We start from the raw sequence: 22891 nt of genomic DNA on the forward strand, positions 1-22891 counted from the left end.
CATTCTCCTTTATAGATTACACCTTTACGAACGATTCATGCTCTAACATTTTACTAGGCACTCTATATCTCAGTAGCTAGTCATGCAGAAGACCTGATCCCTGTAAATCCTATCCATGTGAATGTCCATTCTAAACTACATTACTTCAGTAAGACTCAGTGGAAACATTCCCAACTGTCCTAAAAATGACAGTACATATAGGTTCCAATTTGATTTATTGTGTCAAGACTAAAACAAAAGCATAAAGATAACTTTAAAATTCAGATCTAACCGTCAGTTCAACTCTAGCCATTTAAGTTTTTTCATTGTTTTTATGTTTATTTTGTTTTGGTTGGTTGTTTTTTAAAAAAATCCAGATTCTATCATCTAAGGAATTCTTTGTATCCAAAACATTATTTAAAATTTGAGATTTTATCTTAGTCTTAGTCTTTCTTATTTTCTGTTTATTACCTAGTACATCTGTCATAATGATAAGGAGGTGATCCTGCCCCTCTACTCTGCTCTCATGAGACCTCACTTGGAGCACTGTGTGCAGTTCTGGTGTCCTCAACATAAAAAGGACACAGAACTGTTGGAACAAGTCCAGAGGAGGGCCACGAGGATGATCAGGGGACTGGAGCACCTCCCGTATGAAGACAGGCTGAGGAAGTTGGGGCTGTTCAGCCTGGAGAAGAGAAGGCTGCGTGGAGACCTCATAGCAGCCTTCCAGTACCTGAAGGGGGCCTATAGGGATGCTGGGGAGGGACTCTTCTTCAGGGACTGTGGTGACAGGACAAGGGGTAACGGGTTAAAACTTAAACGGGAAGTTGAGATTGGATATAAGGAGGAAATTCTTTCCTGTTAGGGTGGTGAGGCACTGGAATGGGTTGCCCAGGGAGGTTGTGAGTGCTCCATCCCTGGCAGTGTTCAAGGCCAGGTTGGATGAAGCCTTGTGTGGGATGGTTTAGTGTGAGGTGTCCCTGCCCATGGCAGGGGGGTTGGAACTAGATGATCTTGAGGTTCTTTCCAACCCTAACTATTCTATGATTCTAAGAAGTTAAAGAATACCTTCAATGCAAAACTAAAAGCAATCATCCCAATCATTAAGAAATTATTTACTTTCACATAGCCAGCATGTCCAACAGAGCTCGGCTTCAAAAAGACTTTTACTCTTCCTCCCTTGAAGGCAAAAATTATACTGGGCCTGACTTTCTTTAGTGATGTAGATGATGCTCAAAAGCTAGCTAGACTCATAAGTTTGTAAATTCTGGTCCAAGTCATTCATCTAGCTTTATGCTCTGATAAAAAAATGCCATAGAGTAATGATTATAACCACAGGAAGAAAACAGATTAAAATTCCTTAACATACAAAAGAATATCAATATTTTATTTCCTAAGCTTTTTGCCTATTTTCCTGTAAATGATATCTGACTGCAAAATTGCAAGCCATCTCACCACTGTATGCAATGATTTTTGCCTGAGAGATCTACTGACTAGCAAACATGTCACACAGCAACATAGAATGTAACTATTTATCGCTAGCGCATTTGCTAAGAGTGGGAAAAGAATTAGTGTGTCCAAAGCTGCAAAGAAAAGTATTTCTCACTGAAGTAAACTCCCAGAAGGGAATCTTCAAAACAGAAAAATACATATATGTTGCCAGGCTGAATGCATCAGTGTGAACTGCCTCAGTGAGGCCCTATCAAAACTGATCCACAACCCACACTAAGTGCATATTCACCACTGATACATAAAACAAGCAACATAAGCAGAATGGAGCCTAACAAAGTCCCAAAGCTATTCACCACTTCTAATGTGCTACACCCCCTCCAGAGTAATTCTTTCATTTGGGGTTTGTCTCTGGTTCTTCTGAGAGTCTGATAATTAAGCTGCTATGAATATCTGTAACTGTGCTAAAAATGGTGCCAAAGCTTATAATACCGCATTTGATAACACCATACAATGCACCTCAATTCTGAGAATATTAGTGGCCAGATACCTGTCTTCCTTAAAGAGGACATGGTTCATACCGATACATGTGGAACTGAAATATAACATTGGTGTAAATCAGTTCCACTCTCTATTTCAAAGCTATTACATAATTTTTAAAAACATTTCTTCTGCTTCTTTTGATTTTGGGAGTCTCTGCTTTCAATGTGAAAACTAGACAGACCAACATAAAAATCTCACAGATAAATACAGACCAATACATAGGCACATACGAGCAAAGTGTTTTCTCCTTTCCTAAGGAAAAAAAACCCAAAACAAAACATTCATCAACTGCTGTACAGACAGACTCAAACAGGGGAAAATAAGTATTTTTGCCATGTGTGCTATCATAAAGGCCACATTTTGGAGGACAACTTTATCCCCAAATCTCAAAGGACTCCCCCTTCTTTGCATGTCTGACTAACCTATATACCATCCTACAGAAAAAAAATTGTCCATCCTATCTCACCTTTGCCCTTCTTGACCTCACTATTCCAAAGCAGAAAATCTACCAGATCTTATTCCCACTCTTTTCCTTATCCCTATAGAACTATGTTTTCCCCCCTTCTACTTCCCACTGGAAAGCAGCAGGGGCAAGACTTCAAGTGCCTGAACTAATTGCCTTTATAATTGTTTAAACTCCTAAACTGTGTAACAACATAACCTACCACCCTATAGCTGACTCTGACACACAATTTCATTTTTATAGTGGTGTTATCTGATCTTGCAACCGAAAAAAAATGTCTGTTCTTGAGGGACATAAATGGAAGTAGCTCAGCTTCCTTAGCATGTGTATTAGAACATGGGATGAGAAGGAAATTTTGAGTGGCTGCTTCCTGGGGAGACAAGAAAACATTGCACCCTGTGTTTGGACTGCCCCTGCTCAAGGAAGGCTAACATGGGACATTAAGAACTTCACTTATGAAATAACCTTAATGACAACCGAGTAAAATTTTGCTGCCCTTAGGACAAGAGAATTTTGAGGAAGATAATACTTTCTGGTTAAACTTGGCCAAATTTACTTCATCTTTTGATAATAAAGGCCACTATTTTACTACACGTCTCAGAGAATATTATCACAAAAAGTAACTATTGTTCTCTTACTGAAGAAGAATGTTTGGTTTTCTCTCTGCCATTCACCTGAAGCTGAGACCGCAGAAAATTCCATGTCACAATTCATACTCCACCTACACACAAAGAGAACTGAGAAGCACTCTCTGTGTCTATGTTGATAAAAGGACCGAAACCAAAATAAACACCACATACAAAAGACAGAAAGATCATTCAAAACAAACAGCATTTTTAAAATCGCCAAAGAATTTCATTCCTACACCCCTAATTGTGCAGTTGAATGCACAAATTCTGTAATGCCAAGCTACCAGTTAAGATAATTTTAATATACCCCACGTTTTCATTACATTCCAGTCTCCTGTTACCAACGGATTCATAGCTATTGCAGTTGCACTCAAAGAAGCAAGCTGGCTGCCCACAGGGATCTATAGCTCTCAAACCACACCACCACCCCCTCCCCCCCAAAAAAAAGACAAGCCCACCAAAACACAACAAAAACCAAACCAAAACAAAACAAAACAAAAAAAAAAAAAAAAAGGCAGTTCTATTGCTGGGTTAAAAAGAATAAATAAACCAAAACACCAAAAATACACAAATTCAAATAACCCTTTTTTCTTCTTCTTTTCCCTTTCCTTTAAATCTCTTTATTCCAAACGTCTGAAGCCTAGTTTAAGATTTCTTAATATTCAGATTATGACAGTGCCTCAGTGTGACAACTGTCTTGCTTTCAAATGCACCACAAAAAGATACTGTTGCCTTAAGAGAGCAAACAACTCTGCTTGGCAGAAATAAAACCAGTGTCGCAGAAGTCACTGAAACATTTCTCACCTCAAAGACAAAAACGTGGGAGGAAGTGTTTACCTAACACACAATCTGGGAAGTTTTCCAAAATCTGCTTAAGAAGTGTTTAGTCTGACAAAGTTCCCTCCAAAGCCCTGGAGAGATGCTAGAAATATTCATACGAGGATAACGCATGAATGAAAAAGACTTAGTAAAATCCTGTTCCAAACTATGGTTCATATCACTTTGTTTCAACACGTATCTGCACTGCAACCACTGAAACTCCAATGCAGGGCATTGCACTGTCTTCCTCAGCACATTCTTACTGGATGACACTTTATAGGAACATGTGTGAAATTCATACCAGAAGCCTCATCTGCCACACATCTCTCGTACACCCAGGATTGTTCTGTATTTTCTTCTGGTGCTCTTTAAACAAATTAAATAAAAAAAAAAAAAAAAAAAAACCAAAGACACTGCTGGTGACAGGACACTAGATTTAATATAGAAATTGCTTGCTCAGCTATTTTATTAATTGATACCATTAGCAGTAACTGTAACCAGTAACTGGAAATAGCTCCTTTGCAAGCAACGAGCTGTAGCCCTGCTGCCGCTTCATCAGGTCCTTTCCAGTTGTTGTCCAGATAAGCTGGACACCACACCAAAAAACCACACACACAACAAAAAAACCCACCAACTCCTGAACTCCTGACTCTGTCCAGTTATTCTCTGCATCCAGCTGCTCCACAGCATGTCCAGCCAAGCCTGACAGCAATCAGGATCCATGTTTCATTGCAATTTCCTTCTGAATTGAATCTTTCAACTGCAACTCCTGTTTCAATCTAACAGTTCTCAGGATAGATCTAGTCATTATCATTCAATATATAGATCAAACTTTCCATGCTTTTGCAGTAACCTCTTCAGATCTCTAAACAAATCAGATATACTTTGTATGATTCCTTGTTTCAACAATACTAACTTCCCTTCATCATAAATTCAGATCACAGCATTTCAACTCAGTCACGATCACATTGTCTAGACATGTTGCTCCTGCGTTATGGAAGCAAACAATGTGAGTGGAAGAAGTGGTTCCACCAACAGCCCAATTCCTAAATTTAGTTCCCCTGTCTCTTTTCAGTCACAGCTTTTTGAGGGTAAGCTGTGCTATCTCATAATGCTTCTTCACTCACACACCCATTCACTGTACACAGGGAATGCTGACAGCGTTGCACCCAGGCAGTCACCAAGCTCCCCAGATGAGAGCTGTGCAGATACTTCATTCACACATTCAAGAGGTAAAGCAATACATTCTGTGGCTTTTCCCCTGAGGAAAACTAGTACAAGCAGCAGGTCTGGAGAAGCATAGCAAATATTGTTGTCTTTAAATTAGTAACCATGACACAGAAAAGAGTAATGGTCCTATTGTTCCATCTTCCTCAATACAGAATTTTGGTCTCAGGTCCAACCCAATCCAAAGTGGGTATTTTTCAGAGAGGTAGAGCTCTTTTTTCCTCATATTCAATTTATGCTTCATGTCCATTTTTTTCACCGGAGCATTTTACACTCCAAATCAAAACCAAAAAAAGGATATCACTGAGAAATTTAAAAATATCCTTCCTTATTTAAACAATCTATTTCTGGTTGTCTCCGAGATTATTTTAATGTTTGTATGCTTTTAAGAAAACCAAAAGGGCAAAGTATAAAACTGGACAGGCAGGTTCAGGAGTGAGTGAGATAAAAATAAGCAACAATGCATCATCCTGTCCTAGGGACCTGTTTGTATCTTTTTATTGTCTATCACTATCATTTATGCTTATTTTGCAAGTTTGGTTTTTTTTTTAAGAAAGTAGAAATCCAAGGATTTTACTTTATTTCTTAAATGAAATGAAATGCAGATCTATACAAATTCAAAATCACACATGTAATCAGATAAACCTAAACCATCTTTTCTCAAATCACCGTTTTCAAAGCATTTAAACTTTAAAATGTTCACAATGTTAAAAGGTTGATTCTGTATGTGTAGCAAACAGACTAAAAGAGAAAGACATGACAACAATCTGCCTGCTATCCAACATGACAGCTATGCTTCTCACTCAGAATAACCAGTCTCTCAGAAGAGTAATGTATATCACAGATTCTCTCAGTTTTCATTAGTACACTATCTCAATTTCTCCAGGGAAATTATCTTTGAACAACATATCACTCTGCCCTTGGAACCATCAAACTGACATTTGACAAAACTGTGGAAGGCTCCAAAGTTAAATTTAAAACTCCGTTAAACCTCACCTTACACATCTCATTGAGCTTTAGCCTCCCACGGAAACAATCAGGAAGGCCAGCATCAGAGGCTGGTGGGAAAATTTCTAGCACTGGCCAGTATATTATACATGGAAAAAATATCCATCTCCCCTTTATCTGAAGGCAGAAAGGTTTAGGGAGGATATAACCTGCTGTAACCTAAATGAAAAACAGAACAAACCAAAACCAAACAAAACCCATGTTACTGACTGATTCTTGTGCTCAGAACATTATAAAACATTTATAAAACAGATGCGGTATTTCTCTAATCATTCTAATCCCATATAAAAACAGATTAATAAACTGACAGCTAAGATCATATAGATTAGCAGAAATTAAATTAATTAATAGATCTGTTTCTTAAATTAAGTTTTGATCCTAATGATGATTCAAGCTGCAAAAAACTCAACACTTCACTGAAATCTCACAATAAACTCTAATCATACACTGCAAGTTATCTAGGTCTCTAGGGATGAAAGTTGGCAGGGTTATGAGGACAGTTTGCTTCAACAAGGTCAGCTGCTTTTTTAGGTCAATAAATCATAACAGAAATTGCACCTCCAACTGCTGAACAAATGTTTCTGCATACCAATCACTGAATTCCAGTGAAATCAACCATAATGACAACTGCATAGCATAATACCCTTCTTTAAGCTCTCTCTGGCTAGAGAGATTTTCAATCAGTGATGAGCATGCTCTGATAGAAATGCCACGGTGGTCATATTTAGACAGTAATTTCATCATAGCCAACTCCAGAGAAAATACATTTCATTAATTTCTGGAAGAAATAAACTGTTTAAGTATTTTTATAAGTGAGGTGTAATAACTACTCATTCCAGCACAAGCAAATGTGCTCACAGTAAATAGACAATAAAAAGAAAGCTGTGATCTGATTCATTACTCCAATCAGTAAGCTTCCAATTTCAGAAACAGAATCTTCCAGCTGGAAAGTTACTGTCAGTTGTGGTGTGCATTAAAGCACATCAGGAAGAAAAACCTTGTCTTGCCAATCTTTTCTTAATGAGCCACCTTTTGCCATACAGTTCGAAAGCATCCACGAGAAACTTTTCCAGCATGTCTGAACCGTGAAATGGGAACTGTGCTTGAGAACTCTCCTAAACTAGCAACCTCTGCTTCTATATGAACAGAGAACAAAGCTGTGCAAGAAGTATACATTGACACAAAAACTCTGAAAACATCAGATCTGAACATATTAAAAAGGCAGACTGGACATTTGCCATGATTCTAGACAAACGTGCTGCATGACGACCTGATACCTGGAACCTTATCTGCAAATACAAAACTTTGGTAGCTGAAATCCACCTAGGAAGTCTTTGCAGTATACACCCCCTTTTATACTCCAGTCCAATTGATCTATGAAGTAGTAAACACTTTCTACTTTGACAATAACTGAAAACAAGGTCTTTCCCTGCCCAAAGCAAAGCTTCTTCAGTACACGAAACAAAACTTTCTCCAAGTTTCCACCATTCATTTCAGAAGCTGAAAAATGAGGGATGATCATAAGAGGGAGAACTTAAATACCTGTCCCAGGGAAAAAAAAAAAAACAAAAAAAAACACATTCTGAAGTGAATGGGATAAGGAAGAAGCAGACGAACCTGCAGTCCAAACCCTATAAACTTACTCGTCTCTAAAATAACACGCAGATATTTTAATACTTCACTAACTTTAAACTTTTCAGCCATTCACAGACATGAGAAAGAAAAATTAACATCAAGGCCTAATAAGAACCAAAAAAAAAGTTGACTAGATCAATTTTTACTTTGAACAAGCACCACAAGACATGTAATAATACTTTATAAGGTAAGACTACTCAAAACCACTTCACAAATGCAAATGCTAGCTAAACTAATCCAAAATCTCAAAGAAAGAAAAACATGAGTCTGACTAGATCATGCTATACACACGCACAGCATATAAAAGACACACACATACACCTCCCTTGCAATTCTGTGCTGGTCCAGAATATGGCCAGCACAAACAGCTAGAAGTTTACAAACCAGAAGATGAACCACTCCAACTCATCCTATTATGTTTGCAGTAACAGTAAAAAGGGCGATGGTAATGTATTAAAAACTCTCTGATCTTAGGTATAAATCTCTCTGCATTCTGTTGTTATTGTTCAATCCATTACCTACCAGGTTTGGTGGTCTACCAAAAAATTATTCAAATTATCGAACTGCCTAAACAAAGATAATAAAAGTAAAACTGAAAGAAGAAAAAAATCTTCACACAAAACAACATATAAATTGAATATGTTGTTAATAAACATTTTTTTCTTACAGACTTTTGACAAAAGCATTCATTTACTGTAAAGTTTCTGATCTAGAAATGGAATGACCAAAAACTTCACAACAGGGACAAGCAGAATAAAAACAGAACAAAAAAATAAAATAAGATATTCTATGGATCAAAATGGCCAAATAAACAAAGCATCAATGAAAACCTTCACTGTGGAAGGAGCAATTACGTAGGAGAGCAGAAGATACTGACCTGGAAGTTAAGCTGGTTGGAGTAGGGATGAAAGCAGCAGTTTGGAGAAAAACAGATAAGGAGGAGACAGCAAAAGAGAATAAAGGGAGGAACACATTAGTTCTTATAAAATATAACAAGCAGATGTTATATCAGCAGATATTATTAAAAAAAAAAGAGAAAAAGGAAGGGAAGGGAAAGCAAGAAGTAAAATAAAATTTCTGTAGCAGTAAAACCTTGTTGTACACTGAATTAAACAGAAATTGTAAAATAAAATGGCAGCTTGTCATTTGTGAGCCGTGCAAAGTCATCTATATTTATAACCATCCAAATGCATGTATACACCAAACGGAACAAATAAATTAGGTGGATATTGGTAGTGTTTGCTGATGCATAGATGTCTCTTCCTATACCATGAATTCGTTTTTTGAACCAAAAGAGTGACACACATTCATCAAGTCTTCCCATGAAAGTCAAAACAGCTAAACGGTTTGGCAGCTTGTTCAAAGATACCATTTTGAAGTTCACAAAGCACTGTACCTAATCAAAGATGGAGATTTACCCTCCCCAACTCCCCAGGAAACACAGTCCCTTCTAACCCTAACAGCAGTTTTTTTCTTCAGTCTGAAGAATAAGGTTCATATTTCATCACTGAAAATACTCCGATACTTGATAAGTTGTTTAAAGATACCTAAATGCCCATTCAATTAAGGCAAAAAAAATCTTTGCCTGACACCCAGATAGAAAAATCATTAAAGGCATCGCTGGTGCCTATGGACTTCTTTTAAAAGTCACAAAAATAATTTTTTTGAATGCAATTATTCCATATGCTGATGTTTTTTCATTTATGCAATGAACTGTCAGTGCTGTGTGGACTTATTTTGTTCAGAATTCAAATCCAGATCAATTCAAAATGGATTAATTGTAAACCCAACATTTCAAGATCTTAAATGTACATCTGTAGTGTTACTAACCAAAAACCACTGCATATGAGAAGTGGATATCAAAACACTCAAACTTCTCATTTAAAAACAAACTGGGTTTATCTCCTAGCTATTGTAGTATTTTTTAATGAACTCTGCCATTGTTGTAAGTTCTTCTGAGAAGCTATTCTCAATCAAGCAACGACTGACCATCTAACATACCAGTGGAGAAAAACAGATTCAAGATTTTGCAATGTTCTCATCACTTACTTTCTCTTTTAAGTCTAAATTTATTAATGGATGATTTATAACCATTATATTATGTGCCAACACTCTTCTACTGAAATCACTCTTCTTTCACCACAATGCCTACCTCATCACCCATTTATAGAGAACAAGCATCCCCACCAAGCCTTTGTTTCACCAGAAAAACAAACCACTGTTGTTTCGACTCCTCCTGTGACATGAGCATTCCATTCCTTTAACTATCCTACCAGCCCTCTCTGCACCTGTTTCCAGCTTTAATTCTCAAATATGACTGATGAGAAGTACACAGCAGTGTTCCACATGGAGTCTTGCTAGTGCTTGATGATATTAATACCTTCTTATCCTTACTGCAGATGTTTATTCTGACATATCAGGATTTACACCTCATTATTTAGATGTCTGCTTCCTTATTTAGATGGCTCATAATGACACTACCCCTCTACTCTGCTCTCATGACCCTCTACTCTGCTCTCATGAGACCTCACTTGGAGCACTGTGTGCAGTTCTGGTGTCCTCAACATAAAAAGGACACAGAACTGTTGGAACAAGTCCAGAGGAGGGCCACGAGGATGATCAGGGGACTGGAGCACCTCCCGTATGAAGACAGGCTGAGGAAGTTGGGGCTGTTCAGCCTGGAGAAGAGAAGGCTGCATGGAGACCTCACAGCAGCCTTCCAGTATCTGAAGGGGGCCTATAGGGATGCTGGGGAGGGACTCCTCATTAGGGACTGTAGTGACAGGAGAAGGGGTAACGGGTTAAAACTTAAACAGGGGAAGTTTAGATTGAATATAAGGAAGAAGTTATTTCCTGTTAGGGTGGTGAGGCACTGGAATCGGTTGCCCAAGGAAGTTGTGAGTGCTCCATCCCTGGCGGTGTTCAAGGCCAGGTTGGACAAAGCCTTGGGTGGCATGGTTTAGTGTGAGATGTCCCTGCCCATGGCAGGGGGGTTGGAACTAGATGATCTTGAGGTCCTTTCCAACCCTAACTATTCTATGATTCTATAAGCAAAGTCACCCAATCTTTCGCTTCCTAAACTGTATCAAGGATTACCCTTAGTTTACAGCAGGCATCTTACTGGTCCTAACTTCACACACATATATTTTGGCCTGTTGTATTTCACTTAATTTCATGACTCAAACTCCCTAGCATACTTCATAAACATACTTTTCAGTCTAACACCATTAATGATAGCATTGAACAATATACTCCTTCAATTCCATTTCAATTGCAGTTACCTCTCTTTGGCTAGGCCATTCATATCAAAAATTTAAGCTGATTCATCCTCATTATCAAAAAAAAAAAAACCCACCAAAAAAAAAAAAAAAAAAAAAAAACACCAACAAATTAAGCACAAACTAAAAAAACCCCCACATTTCCTTCATCAGGGAAACCAAAGAAAAACATCAAGCTGAGTTTATTGAAAGTACATTACGATGGGATATATTGCATTTAATGTTAACCTGTTCCCATCATGAACAGATAAATCCTGAAAGATACAACAGAAGTTATGAAACAGCTTTAGTACAGGAGGAGGAATTGGCTCTCCGCTATGTAGCAATAAGAAGTTATAAAATACAATTAATACATAAGGAGTAATTTAAGAAACAGGCCAACATTATTTTACATACGAGGAATAGCACAACTCATAAAACTTCAGTGATGCAACCCAGAAGTGTGATAGTTTCTAAGGTAAGAAAATTACATTGAAACCAGAAGAACTGAAATTCATATGAAACCTTAAGGTTTGTTAATCATGCTCATCTGACAAATTTAATTGCTTATATCCTGAAGAAGGTATTTCTACACCCATGAGTATTTGACACTTTCAGTGTCAAGACTTTCTGACCAATAGTAAAACACCAGTGCTCATCATCTTGTTTTAATACTTAAACCTTGTAAGTTTATTACACATTTTTACTTTTCAAACCATATTATGCTGAATTTACATGTGAATGTAATAAATATTGTGAAAATACCATAGTCCACAATATTCTAGATTACAACTCTCTCAGAAATTTATTTTATAAATTTTAAGAATTTATTTCATTGCAATTATCTTACTATGTAAAGATGTTGGCATAGCAGTGAGCATTGACCTCAGCAAGCTATTAACCAAGAAGTACATTTCAGAAGAGCATTTGTTTTCCTACAAAATCCTGGAGATGCCCTTACATCTGAAGTTAAGGGTAAAATGTTGAAGATATGCTGTTTCTGAGCAAGGAAAAAAAAGGAGAAAAAGTAAGGAGAGAAAATAGCAACCTAAAGTACATTATATGAATTACAAAACAGGGGGACAAGAAGGAAAGAACATTTTCCAATATTCTTCTGTTGAAGCTGCAATAATTTTCACAACGCTTTATTCCCGTACAGTGGATAAACTGAGCTTTGGCTCCACCCCTTTTCTTCAATAATGAACCAAGCAAGTACTCATTACAAGCAGAAAAAGTAGTATCACTTCATAAAATCTTACATCAATTTACACTCCACCTGACGCCCTAGAAAGGGAAAATTCAACGTCAAGGTTCCCTCTCTTGGGACACAAACAGGTGGCACAGCTATATACAGATTTAATCTTTAGGCCAATATTTTTAGAAAATAAGGAAAAGAGACAGAAAATAAATTAAATTTTAGAGAAAACTAAGATGAGCCTGATTAGTAAGAAGGGCTGGATACCCACTCTCTAAAAATACTTCCCTTTTAGACCTTTATCTTGCTGTCAGATTGCTAGACTTACTGTACTAATCAACAGATTTGTGCCTGTGCTTATGCTTGTTAGAAACTTCATTGCCAAGTAAAGGGAATAACTTCTGTTGATGAAATCAATAATAGATATTTTTTACATAAATGCTTTTTTTTCCTCATTTACAATAATTACCTTACATATTGTGTGTGTATAGGAATTTCAAATTAATCTTGAAAGCTGTAGGTAAGTTACATCAAGTGAGAAAGTATGTTAAAGTTAACAGAACTCAAAACCCAATCTTAGAGCATGATGATTCCCAAAAACTGCAACATGCTACTGTCCTTAGCTGGACATGCCACAGATATCTTATTGTAAGCATTCTGGGAGCACTTGAGGGTTCATAGCGAAGGTTTACTTTTACTTCACATTCAAGGTACAGTATATCTTGTTCAAAAGATCTTTGCAGTACCAAACTATTTGCTGAAAAGTTACTTCAGGATCAACTCCCTCATCAACAATAACAGACTGGAAACCAGTGTCCCAAAATGTCACTGATAAAATGCATCAAATTTTAAAAATATATTCATACAAAACCAGAAAACACTGCCCATTACATAACCCACTGGAAGGTTCTCAGACAGTAAGAGGTGGTACTCTGACAAGCCCATAGGAACAGCTCTGCCTCCCTTGTCACCTTGTTTGTTTGTAACCATTGTTTCTCAGTTTATAATTCTCAATTAAATTCAGATAAATCTACTACTCTATATTGATTATTTATATCTTTTATATAAAATACTTAAATTAACATTTACTAAAATTTTAGATCACAAGCTTCCCTACCTCATCATATTTATCTATTAATCTTAATTGTCATTTTAATATTCAATCATTCAACACGTATGTGACTGCTACTTCATGAGTCTCTTAAGATCACCCTCTTGAACAAAAGTTTATCATGCTTGCTATTGCATCTAGTGCCACATAATAATTCAGTAGGTTTTATAGCCCAATGAGGATATCAGTTACTGTATCTGTAAAAACTACATAGTGAGTTTCCACCAGCTTGGTCACACCTGGAGTCACTGTATTACAAGCCCAGCTATGTTACTGCCCCTACAATACATGCACTGATGGGTGGAATAGGCAGCATTTTGTTGACCACACAAATTCATTAACTGTGTTATATTTTTCCAACGTGCCAATTTAGGATTTTAGACAGTTTAGGCAGAATTCTCAGTCATGGTGCCGAAGTGACCATTCTTCATTACCAGCTTCTTCTGGTACCTACTTTACGCATTAAAATCAGTGCAACCACTACAGTATTCTAATTTCTGACATATAACTGCTAATTCAAGTTGTCCTCAAGTAAACAACTCTAAAAAGTTCTATTTTGAGTACAAATCTTTTTTCACTTTAAATTTAAGGTCTTGGCTCTCATGACACTTTGACTGATAACTCTGTACTCTTCCGTATTATGATTAGTAAACCATTGCCAAATGTCTGCAGAGATAGATAAGTTTTGGCAACAGATAACTGTGAAGGTTGATAAGTCATCATCAGTAAAAGATGCTCTACATATCTTTCTTTCCAAGCTGGCTGGTTTTCTCCCCCTAAGGTAACCCACATTTCCAGCAGACCTTCCCCTCTTTAATGGTAATTCTCCCTAATGGGACACAGCAGTGCTTTGTCTTGACTAGCAATAATCACAACAATGAGATCCCTTAAACTTCTCTTTAGGAACCATAATGCATTTTTCTTCTCACTTGATCACTAGAAAACAATTATATAAAATATCTGAAAATACCAAATTCCTTCTTTCATTCATGTAAGAGAAGCTAAGTACAGGAAGGGAACAAAGAAATCAGATCCACATAAACTGCTTATCAATCAAATAAATGGCAGCATACCATATGGGAGAAGGTTCCTGGAATTATTTAGTTCTGAAGGGTAAGAGACAAATAGACCCCCAAACTCTCCTGTCTCCATTAAGGAAAGACTGTACAACCTTCCCAGAAATGAGACAAACACTGCCTGGTCAGTGTCAGAAAATTGAAGCAGACAAAAACTAGAGAAACACCAAAAAATAGTTATAGCTATTAATAAATTGTCATGTGACTGGTTAGAAATACTTACCAATACTTTCCAGGACCTCTGAGAACTGGTGGTGCTGTTCACACTGAAGAAGCATGTGTAGGGACAGTTTTAATTCACTAGTTACTATAGAGATAGGACTGCTGTTTAAAAGGTTTTCTGGGAGGGTTCTTGTCATTCAAAATTGCATATGGCTTTCTTATATATGTTCTTTTTATAGAGACTACTGAAAAAGTGGAAATCTTAAATTGTTCAAAAATCAGCAGATAACAAATATTCTGTGAAAAAAACACATTCTACACTTAACTTCTCTGCTCTGCAATGAAGACCAAGTAAATAAAAATGCCACTTAATGTAAGACAAATAATACAAGAATTACCTTTCTAACTCAGCAATTTTCTTATCTTTGTCATTCTTCTCATTCTCTACTTCCTTGAGTATTTCTAGAAGTCTGTCAACCTCAGCCTGAGCTTTGCCACATTCTTCTCTATAGTATGATGCTTCTTTGTCAAGCTGTTTCATTCTGTCTGCAAATTCTGGATTCATCCGTGCCTCCTCTTCAGCCTCATGAGCCTTCAGAATCAAGATTTTTACAAAAGTAAGGATGATGATAACTTACAGAGCTTTAAGAGCTTTAATTCAGTCTCAGAGATTGATTTTTTTTCTTAAAAAGGATTATGGGTGTTTCTGTCTGATTACATTTTCTCCAGAAGCATTATAAAAAGGAATAAAAATAACTTTATAGTCTAAAGTTATACTCAAATGCTATCATCCTGCAGGGGGAGGGGATTTACTAAGGTTTGTTTACATATTAAAGCGACCATATTTAAAGGGTGTTCTTTAAATTAAAAAAATCTACTTGTAAATAATTTAATTCACATTAAACTTTTAAAGTGTTTCAATTATATTGGCAATTTCTTAATAAATCATATTCTCTCTCTTTCCCCATATATATACACACACTTTGTCCATGTGTATATATGCACACACAGATACACATAAATTGCAATCTGTATCACCAGATGTTTCAAACATAGCTTGAAGAATTTAAAAGGAAGAAATTACTTTTTAGGCAGTGCTGTTTTTAAAAGACAAACCAATTAAAAGACAAACCAATAAACTAAAAAGTTGCTTCCAACAGACATTTTAACCAATAATCCTTTTTCTCTTATTGTTTATACTTGACCTGAAACATCGGAAGAACAAGCCCATTGGTGTAAACAGCACAAACCTGGCAAACACATGCATGGATGGGTGGCAGTTTCACAGACAAGAAAGAACGCAATGAATACAACAGCAGTGCAGAGCCCAACCTTACTCCCATCAAACCTAATGGCAAAAACACAGTTAACTTCAATGGGAGCATGATCTGGCATCAAGTACTTTAAATTGTTGGCTGGAATAATCACAGACAGATGGAAACAACAATGCACTGCAATGCTTAGCCTACCCCTTGCTTCCCATTATTCCTAATTGGCATCTTGAAAGAGCAGGCAAGGAAAAAACAAGTAGTTTAAGGCAGCGCACATTAAACATAGAAAATTCAGGTAACATTCTCTTAACACACAGGAATTATACAGAAATTCAGGATATTTAGAACTGAAGGTCCTCCAACTATCTGATGACGCAGAGAAGACATGGACTTACTTATCCTTCTCTAATTTCAAGGAACAGACAATGCAAGCAAGCAATGAAATAAATGCAGGTCAAAATGAAACATGCGTGCTTTGGAAAAAAATAATTCACAGATACTAGAAGGTTCATGTTCTTTGCAATGGATAATTTTTTCTGTATAAATAAGAACAAGTCTCATTGACGATAATTACAACAATTAAAATGTTGAAATTACTAGGAAAGAAACTTAAGGTGTTTGCATGTAACATATCATTTAAGCATGAGGATAGTAAGAAAAAAATAGGTTTTAAGTGCTATTTATCCTACTGTGAGATTCTTATTCAGAAGAAATATTTCATTACCAAAATGAGCCAAGGGAACAACATGAGAAGCCTACAAATCCAGTGGCCTTGCTCTTCAAACTCTCTGTTTTGGGTAGTAATACATGCTCCAGCCCTGAATCCTAGGCAGATACTGGACTTTCCTCAGAGTTTGTTTCAAGGCAACATCCAAAGAGTATCTTGATTTTACTGCCTGGATGAGATGCTAGCAACCGATACCTTTTCATCCCCATATATCTTCCTACTTTAACAATAAGCTTTGATTTATTTTACACGAGATGTTAATTGTTTCAAGAAATTTACTCAGGGCCAATTATGTGAGAGCTGTGTACTAGTTTCCAGCTGCAAAGTACTTCAATTTTCCAACAGGCCTATTAAGATATTAGACAATGTTTTATCTCTCAAAAATTAACACTAAGTGTTTTTTTAGCAAAGAATAAAAATAATTCCATTGGTTTGTAAAGATAAATTCGCTTAAGGAAAAATAAAATCAAAAAAGTAAAATAATCATGAACCCAGACAAACAGCCCAGCTCACGCCTTTAAGATACTAAGTAACCTCTGCAAAGTGCATGCTGTTCCCTACTGCTCTTCCGATTTCTCTTCCTTTCCTAAGGGTTAATTTAGAATTTCCCAGTACCCGTCAAGAGGCTATTACTCTCATATTCTTCCTTGGCACCTTTCTTTCCCTTCCATTTATTTTAGTGTCTAATTCATTTATTTACCAGCCTTGCTTCCACCATTTCAGAAACAAGCAAAACACCCACCTTCCTGCCTCTAACCAGTCTTCTTCACTTTAGCATACAAGAGCTCCCAGCTTCAGCTCTTTTTTTCCCCAGAGACAAGGTGCCAAACGTTCAGCTATCAAAGAACATTCCTCTCACACAGCAGATCAGAAATTTACTGAATAAATTATCTACTGCATGGCTTATAACTAAAACATCACCTGCTGTATTAGATATAAACTATATTATTCAGTTTAGCCCTACAATCCTTGCTCAATACCATGCTTAGGAAATTAGCTTTAAGTTGCAGAAGTATTTTCAATTCTTGTGCTTTCTGTGATACTCATGTCACTCCATATTTGTGGGATGTGTTTTTGGAAAATTCTATAGCACATACTTGGTCACTGTATTTCCCTATGGTTTTCAATATGAAGCAGAACTTGTAAGATATGATTAAAACCAATGTGATTAAGTACCCAACCTATACAGGGTTTTCAGGTGCAGCACAGATCTATAATATCACATATAAACCAATATAAACATTCAGTTCAAGGACAAAGATGAATTTCATCTTAAAAAAAGATCCCAATATCCCAATACTGCAAACCAGCAACTAATTTAGTTGCCTCTACTTTCACAAGTATTTCCTATAGAATATTTTTGGACTGTTGGCAGGAACCGGATTTCTTCACGGGCATTTCCTTAATGCAAGGAAAGGAAAGTTAGATAAAAAGAGAGATAGAACATTTAACATTTTTTAAAAGAGCTTTCTGCAGGTGAGAATTCCCTTTAAGGGAATCTTCATGTTGTAAACAAAGCTGCTGATACTACAAGGGAGCAAAGCACAATCCATCTGACATTCCCAGGACAAAGGCATAGAATTACTTATAAAAGCCCTATTATATTTATGGCTTTGAAATATGTGTTTGGATTTGAACTAGGCACTTTTTTTTAATTGTTATACACAGATCAGGGGTGATTTGTTGACAGATGGAACTTGACTTCTGAGGTCAAACAGTAGGCCCAAAGGAGATGAAAGGCAGCTCACAGATACTGACCCTGCTCCCACCCAGACAGGGCAGATTTCTTTGGCTTGTTTTGCAGGCCGGCTGTGGGAGACAGGCTTGGATCACTTCTAGCCAGAAGCTGCATGGTTATCACAAGAATCAGTACGTCTCTGCCTACTACTGCTATGCTCTCTTCTATCCTTTTTATCATTTCTGTCGCCTCCTTTCCTCCCTAAGTTCTCTGTTTTCTTGGAAAGAATACATTTTTTTTTTTATGGTGTTTCTATAGGTAAGAGCAAAAAGTTCATGCATACCTTTCAGCAGCCAAGTAATTGATCTCTTAATCTATTTGTAAATTATAATACTGGTGTGTGCAGATTAAGCTAGTTTCAACCTAGCAGACTTGGTTTATGAAGTTTGTCTGTCAGTTTTGTGACTATGTTGTATGTTATTTTTACAATTCAATAAAAATAGCATATCACTCTACCATTAGAATCTCACTAATTTTTACAGTGATTATGTATCTGCTCTGATATTTGCTTAATAAGTACTACAAATATTTTTGAAGTAAAGGAACATTTCCACAGGTAAACCACAAATTTCCTACAGAAACACTGTAGTTATATGACACAGACATGCAATATGAATTATTTAGTCTATATGATACAATCGTGCACACATTATTCTGCATAACAGAAATGGATACAGTCTTTCACTTTTAAAGCTTCAGACACAAACATACACGGAAATCAACCAAGTATTTCATAAAAGGAAAGAAAAAGAAACAGCAGAATTTACATGCAAGAAATTACTTTGTAAGATCCTTCAAATTTTATTACTTTCAGTAATAAACTAAAAAAAAAATTGCTGTAATCTTAATTTTTTATAGTCTCATTATTATTTAAGATTTTCTAGCCATTGCTGTGTTTTTAAAACATCAGATTCAGCAATAAATGAAAGTCTTGGAGTTGATACCTGTATGACATAAAAGAGGTGTGCTCAGAAATTGACTGTTTTTTCTCTAACGCATGTGAACAGAAAAGCATTCAAATCTCAGTATTTTAAGAACAGACTGCAATCTGGGGTTTCGTAACACTATTATTCTCAACAACAAAGGTCAAGGAAAGATTTTATGTTTGATGATCTGCAGTTATTAACACTTCAAGTAACTGCTATTATGCCTTCTCAAAGAACAAAAGTGAATTCTTAGCCTTGCAGAATTCAAAGAATATGTTGCCATTAACTTAAATCACAATTTCATTTCAAGATCTTAGGTGGTTTTGAGGGAGCAGAGGATCATTGCTACTTGCATTGTTAAAAATAGGCTGATATACATGCAAGCAGGAGAAAAAAGAACAAGAAAAGTTTACTTAACAGAACCTGTCTCATGGACACATGACAATTGCTGCGTGGTGCCAAAGGAAATGGAACTTGCATCCATTATTTTGGAACTGCCAACAGGCTGTCCTTTCGAAAATGAAGCACTTAAAGGCAGAAAAAGTAAAAAACAAAAAAGGACTGACTTGAGAATACTGCACACAAGTAGACTAGGAAGTAACTAATTCCATACAGCAGAATAACTAATATTGAAATAAGGAAGAGAAAGTATTTATTAAAATCAAGATTAAAACTAAGACAAAAAAGACTCCAGTCTGAAAAGACACGCATAGTGGGACTGCAACTGATACAAATAGAAACATAACTACCACAAAGGTGAGCCAAGATGATAATAATAAAAAGGGGTTTATTGTTCAAAGGGAAAAAGCTATTTGACCATCAGCGTGCTGGATGGTAGAGGTGATAACATCAGGGCTTATGCTACTTACAATCAGTTTATATCTGGATTATAAAACCAGTTAACCAATAAGTTTAAATACAGCACATTCTGTGGGACTGTCCTTCCCATACACAGGGCATGACATTATCTATTACAAGGTTAGAAGTTACAAATCTTAGCACTAATAGACTCCAAAGCTGGAATCCTGGTCCATGGACATTCAGTCAAGGCAATATTTTCCCTAATGAAAAATATCACATTACCTGAACTACAAAACCAGTTCTTCAATAGGCACTATGATTACTAAGTAAACTATAGCTTGTAAATTACTATTACAGTTACATCATTTGTTCTGTACTGTGATGCTCACAGCACATTAAACGTAACAGTCACAGCCAAAAAAATTGAAACTGTTCTCTGCAGAGAGAATACTTGTTAATGTTTGCTCTTCCTCAAACTGAAAAAGGGACACAGTCAAGTCAAAAGGGTAGATATTGTGCAATTAAAGCAGATGCTAGGAAGAATAATAACGCTTAAAAAGCCCAAGTAATACTGTTCGGCTTTTTCAAAAACTGCCTTTTGTGTTCATCATTTTATATTTCAGCACTTTCTTTTATTAGATAGGCTTGTTTTCATATTCTTAATATATGTATGCTGAACGTATACAGCCTTTAGAGAGTAAAACTGACCTGTATCATTTTAATCATATGCATTTTTGAAAACAGTACTAGTCACTTCCTAGATCCTATTACTTGCATAATCAACTCTGTTACTTAAGATAAACTGAATAAATGTTATCTAAGTTTGAAGGATCAAATAAAGTACTGCAGAACGAGGAATTAAAAAGCAAAGCAAAGCAAAAAAAAAAAAAAAATCATCTGCATGCTTTTTCTAATGGAGAAGTTGAGGACCCAAAGGCTAGGATGGTTTTTTTTCTCAGAATTGCTGTAGGTACCTATTTAACACATTTCATATTTTAAAAATGGCCTTGAAGTCCACAAAGTTCATTTATTTGGGTATAATGAATACAGCATAGTGAGCATCAGAAGTATCCAGCAAAGCTCCACAGAGGAAGGGCACAAGACAGTAAGGTAATGGATCCTCATGCTTTCATATGTTACAGCGGGCATTTTAAAGAAGAACTTACTGGATTGTACATCTGATTGAACAACTGTTCAGCTTGCTACATTGCAAAGTTGGAAGGGAGTGAAGCACAGACAGGAAGAGAAGGAAAGATCCAGGAAAACAGCATTAGCTCAACAAAACCAGTGCATTTGCACAGAAGAACTTGTCATTAAAAAGTAGAAATTTAAGATTCTAAACATTCCTTGGTGAAAGTGAGAGGCACTGGGGAAACATAAATGTTGACTTTGGCTCCTAAGAAAGAATAGCTGGAGTAAGAAATGTAAGGTTTGTGTTACTTTCCCTTTCTCAAGTTAAATAACCCATGAAATAAAGAAAGGTGTCCACTTTTGATGATACATTAAGTGCTGGTCTCAAGCAATGAATCACGAGAAGTGCTTTTGGCTGAGGCTGCAATTTATCACCAAAGCTTCAAAGACAGTAATAATAAAAGATTAATTAAATCGTATCAGTAAATTTATTACTTTCTTTTTGTTTAAAACAAGACTGAATTTTCTATGCAGAATGATACTCAAACAGTACAGCTGAGCAAAAAGTACTTTAGCAACTGCAGTATGTCAGTAAGCAAGTAAATTTAAGTTAATGAAAACAAAAGGAGGAAATTTTAGAGTGGATAATAAGATTATATATATATACACACACCCACATATATATATAAACCACTTTGCTACCTATTAGGCAATTCCTGCTGTTCTTTCAGTAGTAGCAATACAAACTAAGTGAACAAAACCTATGATATTTTGGCCAAAAAAAAAAAAAAAAAAAAAAAAAATTGACAATTCTCATTGGGTTTATGATTTTTTTCTACTTTTATGAATTTCAACCCAGAATCTTTGTCACAGAAAGTTTAATAAAGATGTCTATAGTTTTAAACATTATTTTGTGTAAAAAATACAGCCCAGTCGCATGAATATGAATATGAATACTCTTTATGAATATCCTATTTATTACTTTTTGAAATGCATCTACTTTATAGAATTAAAATAGTTAGGTTAGGATGAGCATATTTTCTTCTGCTGAAATTAAAACAATCTAGTTATGTGATACTGAAAAATACCGGGTCTAATCAGACCAAATCAAATCTTTATTATCAATAAATTAATCTTATTCTCTCCAAAAACAAGAAGGAAACAAGGGAAGACAAACTTTTAAATAAAGTTGTGGGTTGTTTGTTTTGTTGTTGGTTTTCTTTTTAATTTACAGATTATGTTTGCACTTGTCCTTGAACACATTTTCTTTCAGGAACAGTACTTATTGCCATCAGTTCTCATGGAAAACTAACTCCTGGCAAATGAGCATGGAATGCTACCTTCATATTTATTAGTTATTTTGTTAAAACATATACATCAACACTAAACTATAATAACTCTATAATACCACAATGAAAGTGTCTCCTCTATAATATTTCTAGAAAGGAGTAATGGGTAAACTGCATTCAAATTTCTCAAAGTAACAGAGAGCCCTTTGGAGTCACTTTTGGAAACGAGATATAAACTGTACCCATTCCTTCTACTTTTCATAGTGGTTAATGTTCATACATAAGCACACTTATGGGACATGCAGGTTAATTTACTCTGAACTATGTTGATGTTCCCTCCTACTCTAACTCAGACATACACAGGAATAACCCAGATTTCTGTTTCAGTTAGTTTCCTAAGAAGTGAAAACATGGTGAAGGTAGTTTTCTGGGGACCAATTACTTTTAACACAGGA

General features: G+C 36.0%; 1 protein-coding gene across 1 annotated transcript in view; it reads right to left on the reverse strand.

Moving 5' to 3' along the window:
• Nucleotides 1-22891, reverse strand: part of ERC2 (ELKS/RAB6-interacting/CAST family member 2) — a 491439-nt gene that overhangs the window by 274084 nt on the left and 194464 nt on the right. The window contains exon 11 of the mRNA XM_065687581.1: nt 14952-15145. Within this exon, the coding sequence (XP_065543653.1) occupies nt 14952-15145 (194 nt within the window). The remainder of the gene's footprint in view (nt 1-14951; nt 15146-22891) is intronic.

This window comes from Lathamus discolor, chromosome 7 (genome assembly GCF_037157495.1).
Source record: "Lathamus discolor isolate bLatDis1 chromosome 7, bLatDis1.hap1, whole genome shotgun sequence".
Lineage (NCBI taxonomy): Eukaryota > Metazoa > Chordata > Aves > Psittaciformes > Psittacidae > Lathamus > Lathamus discolor.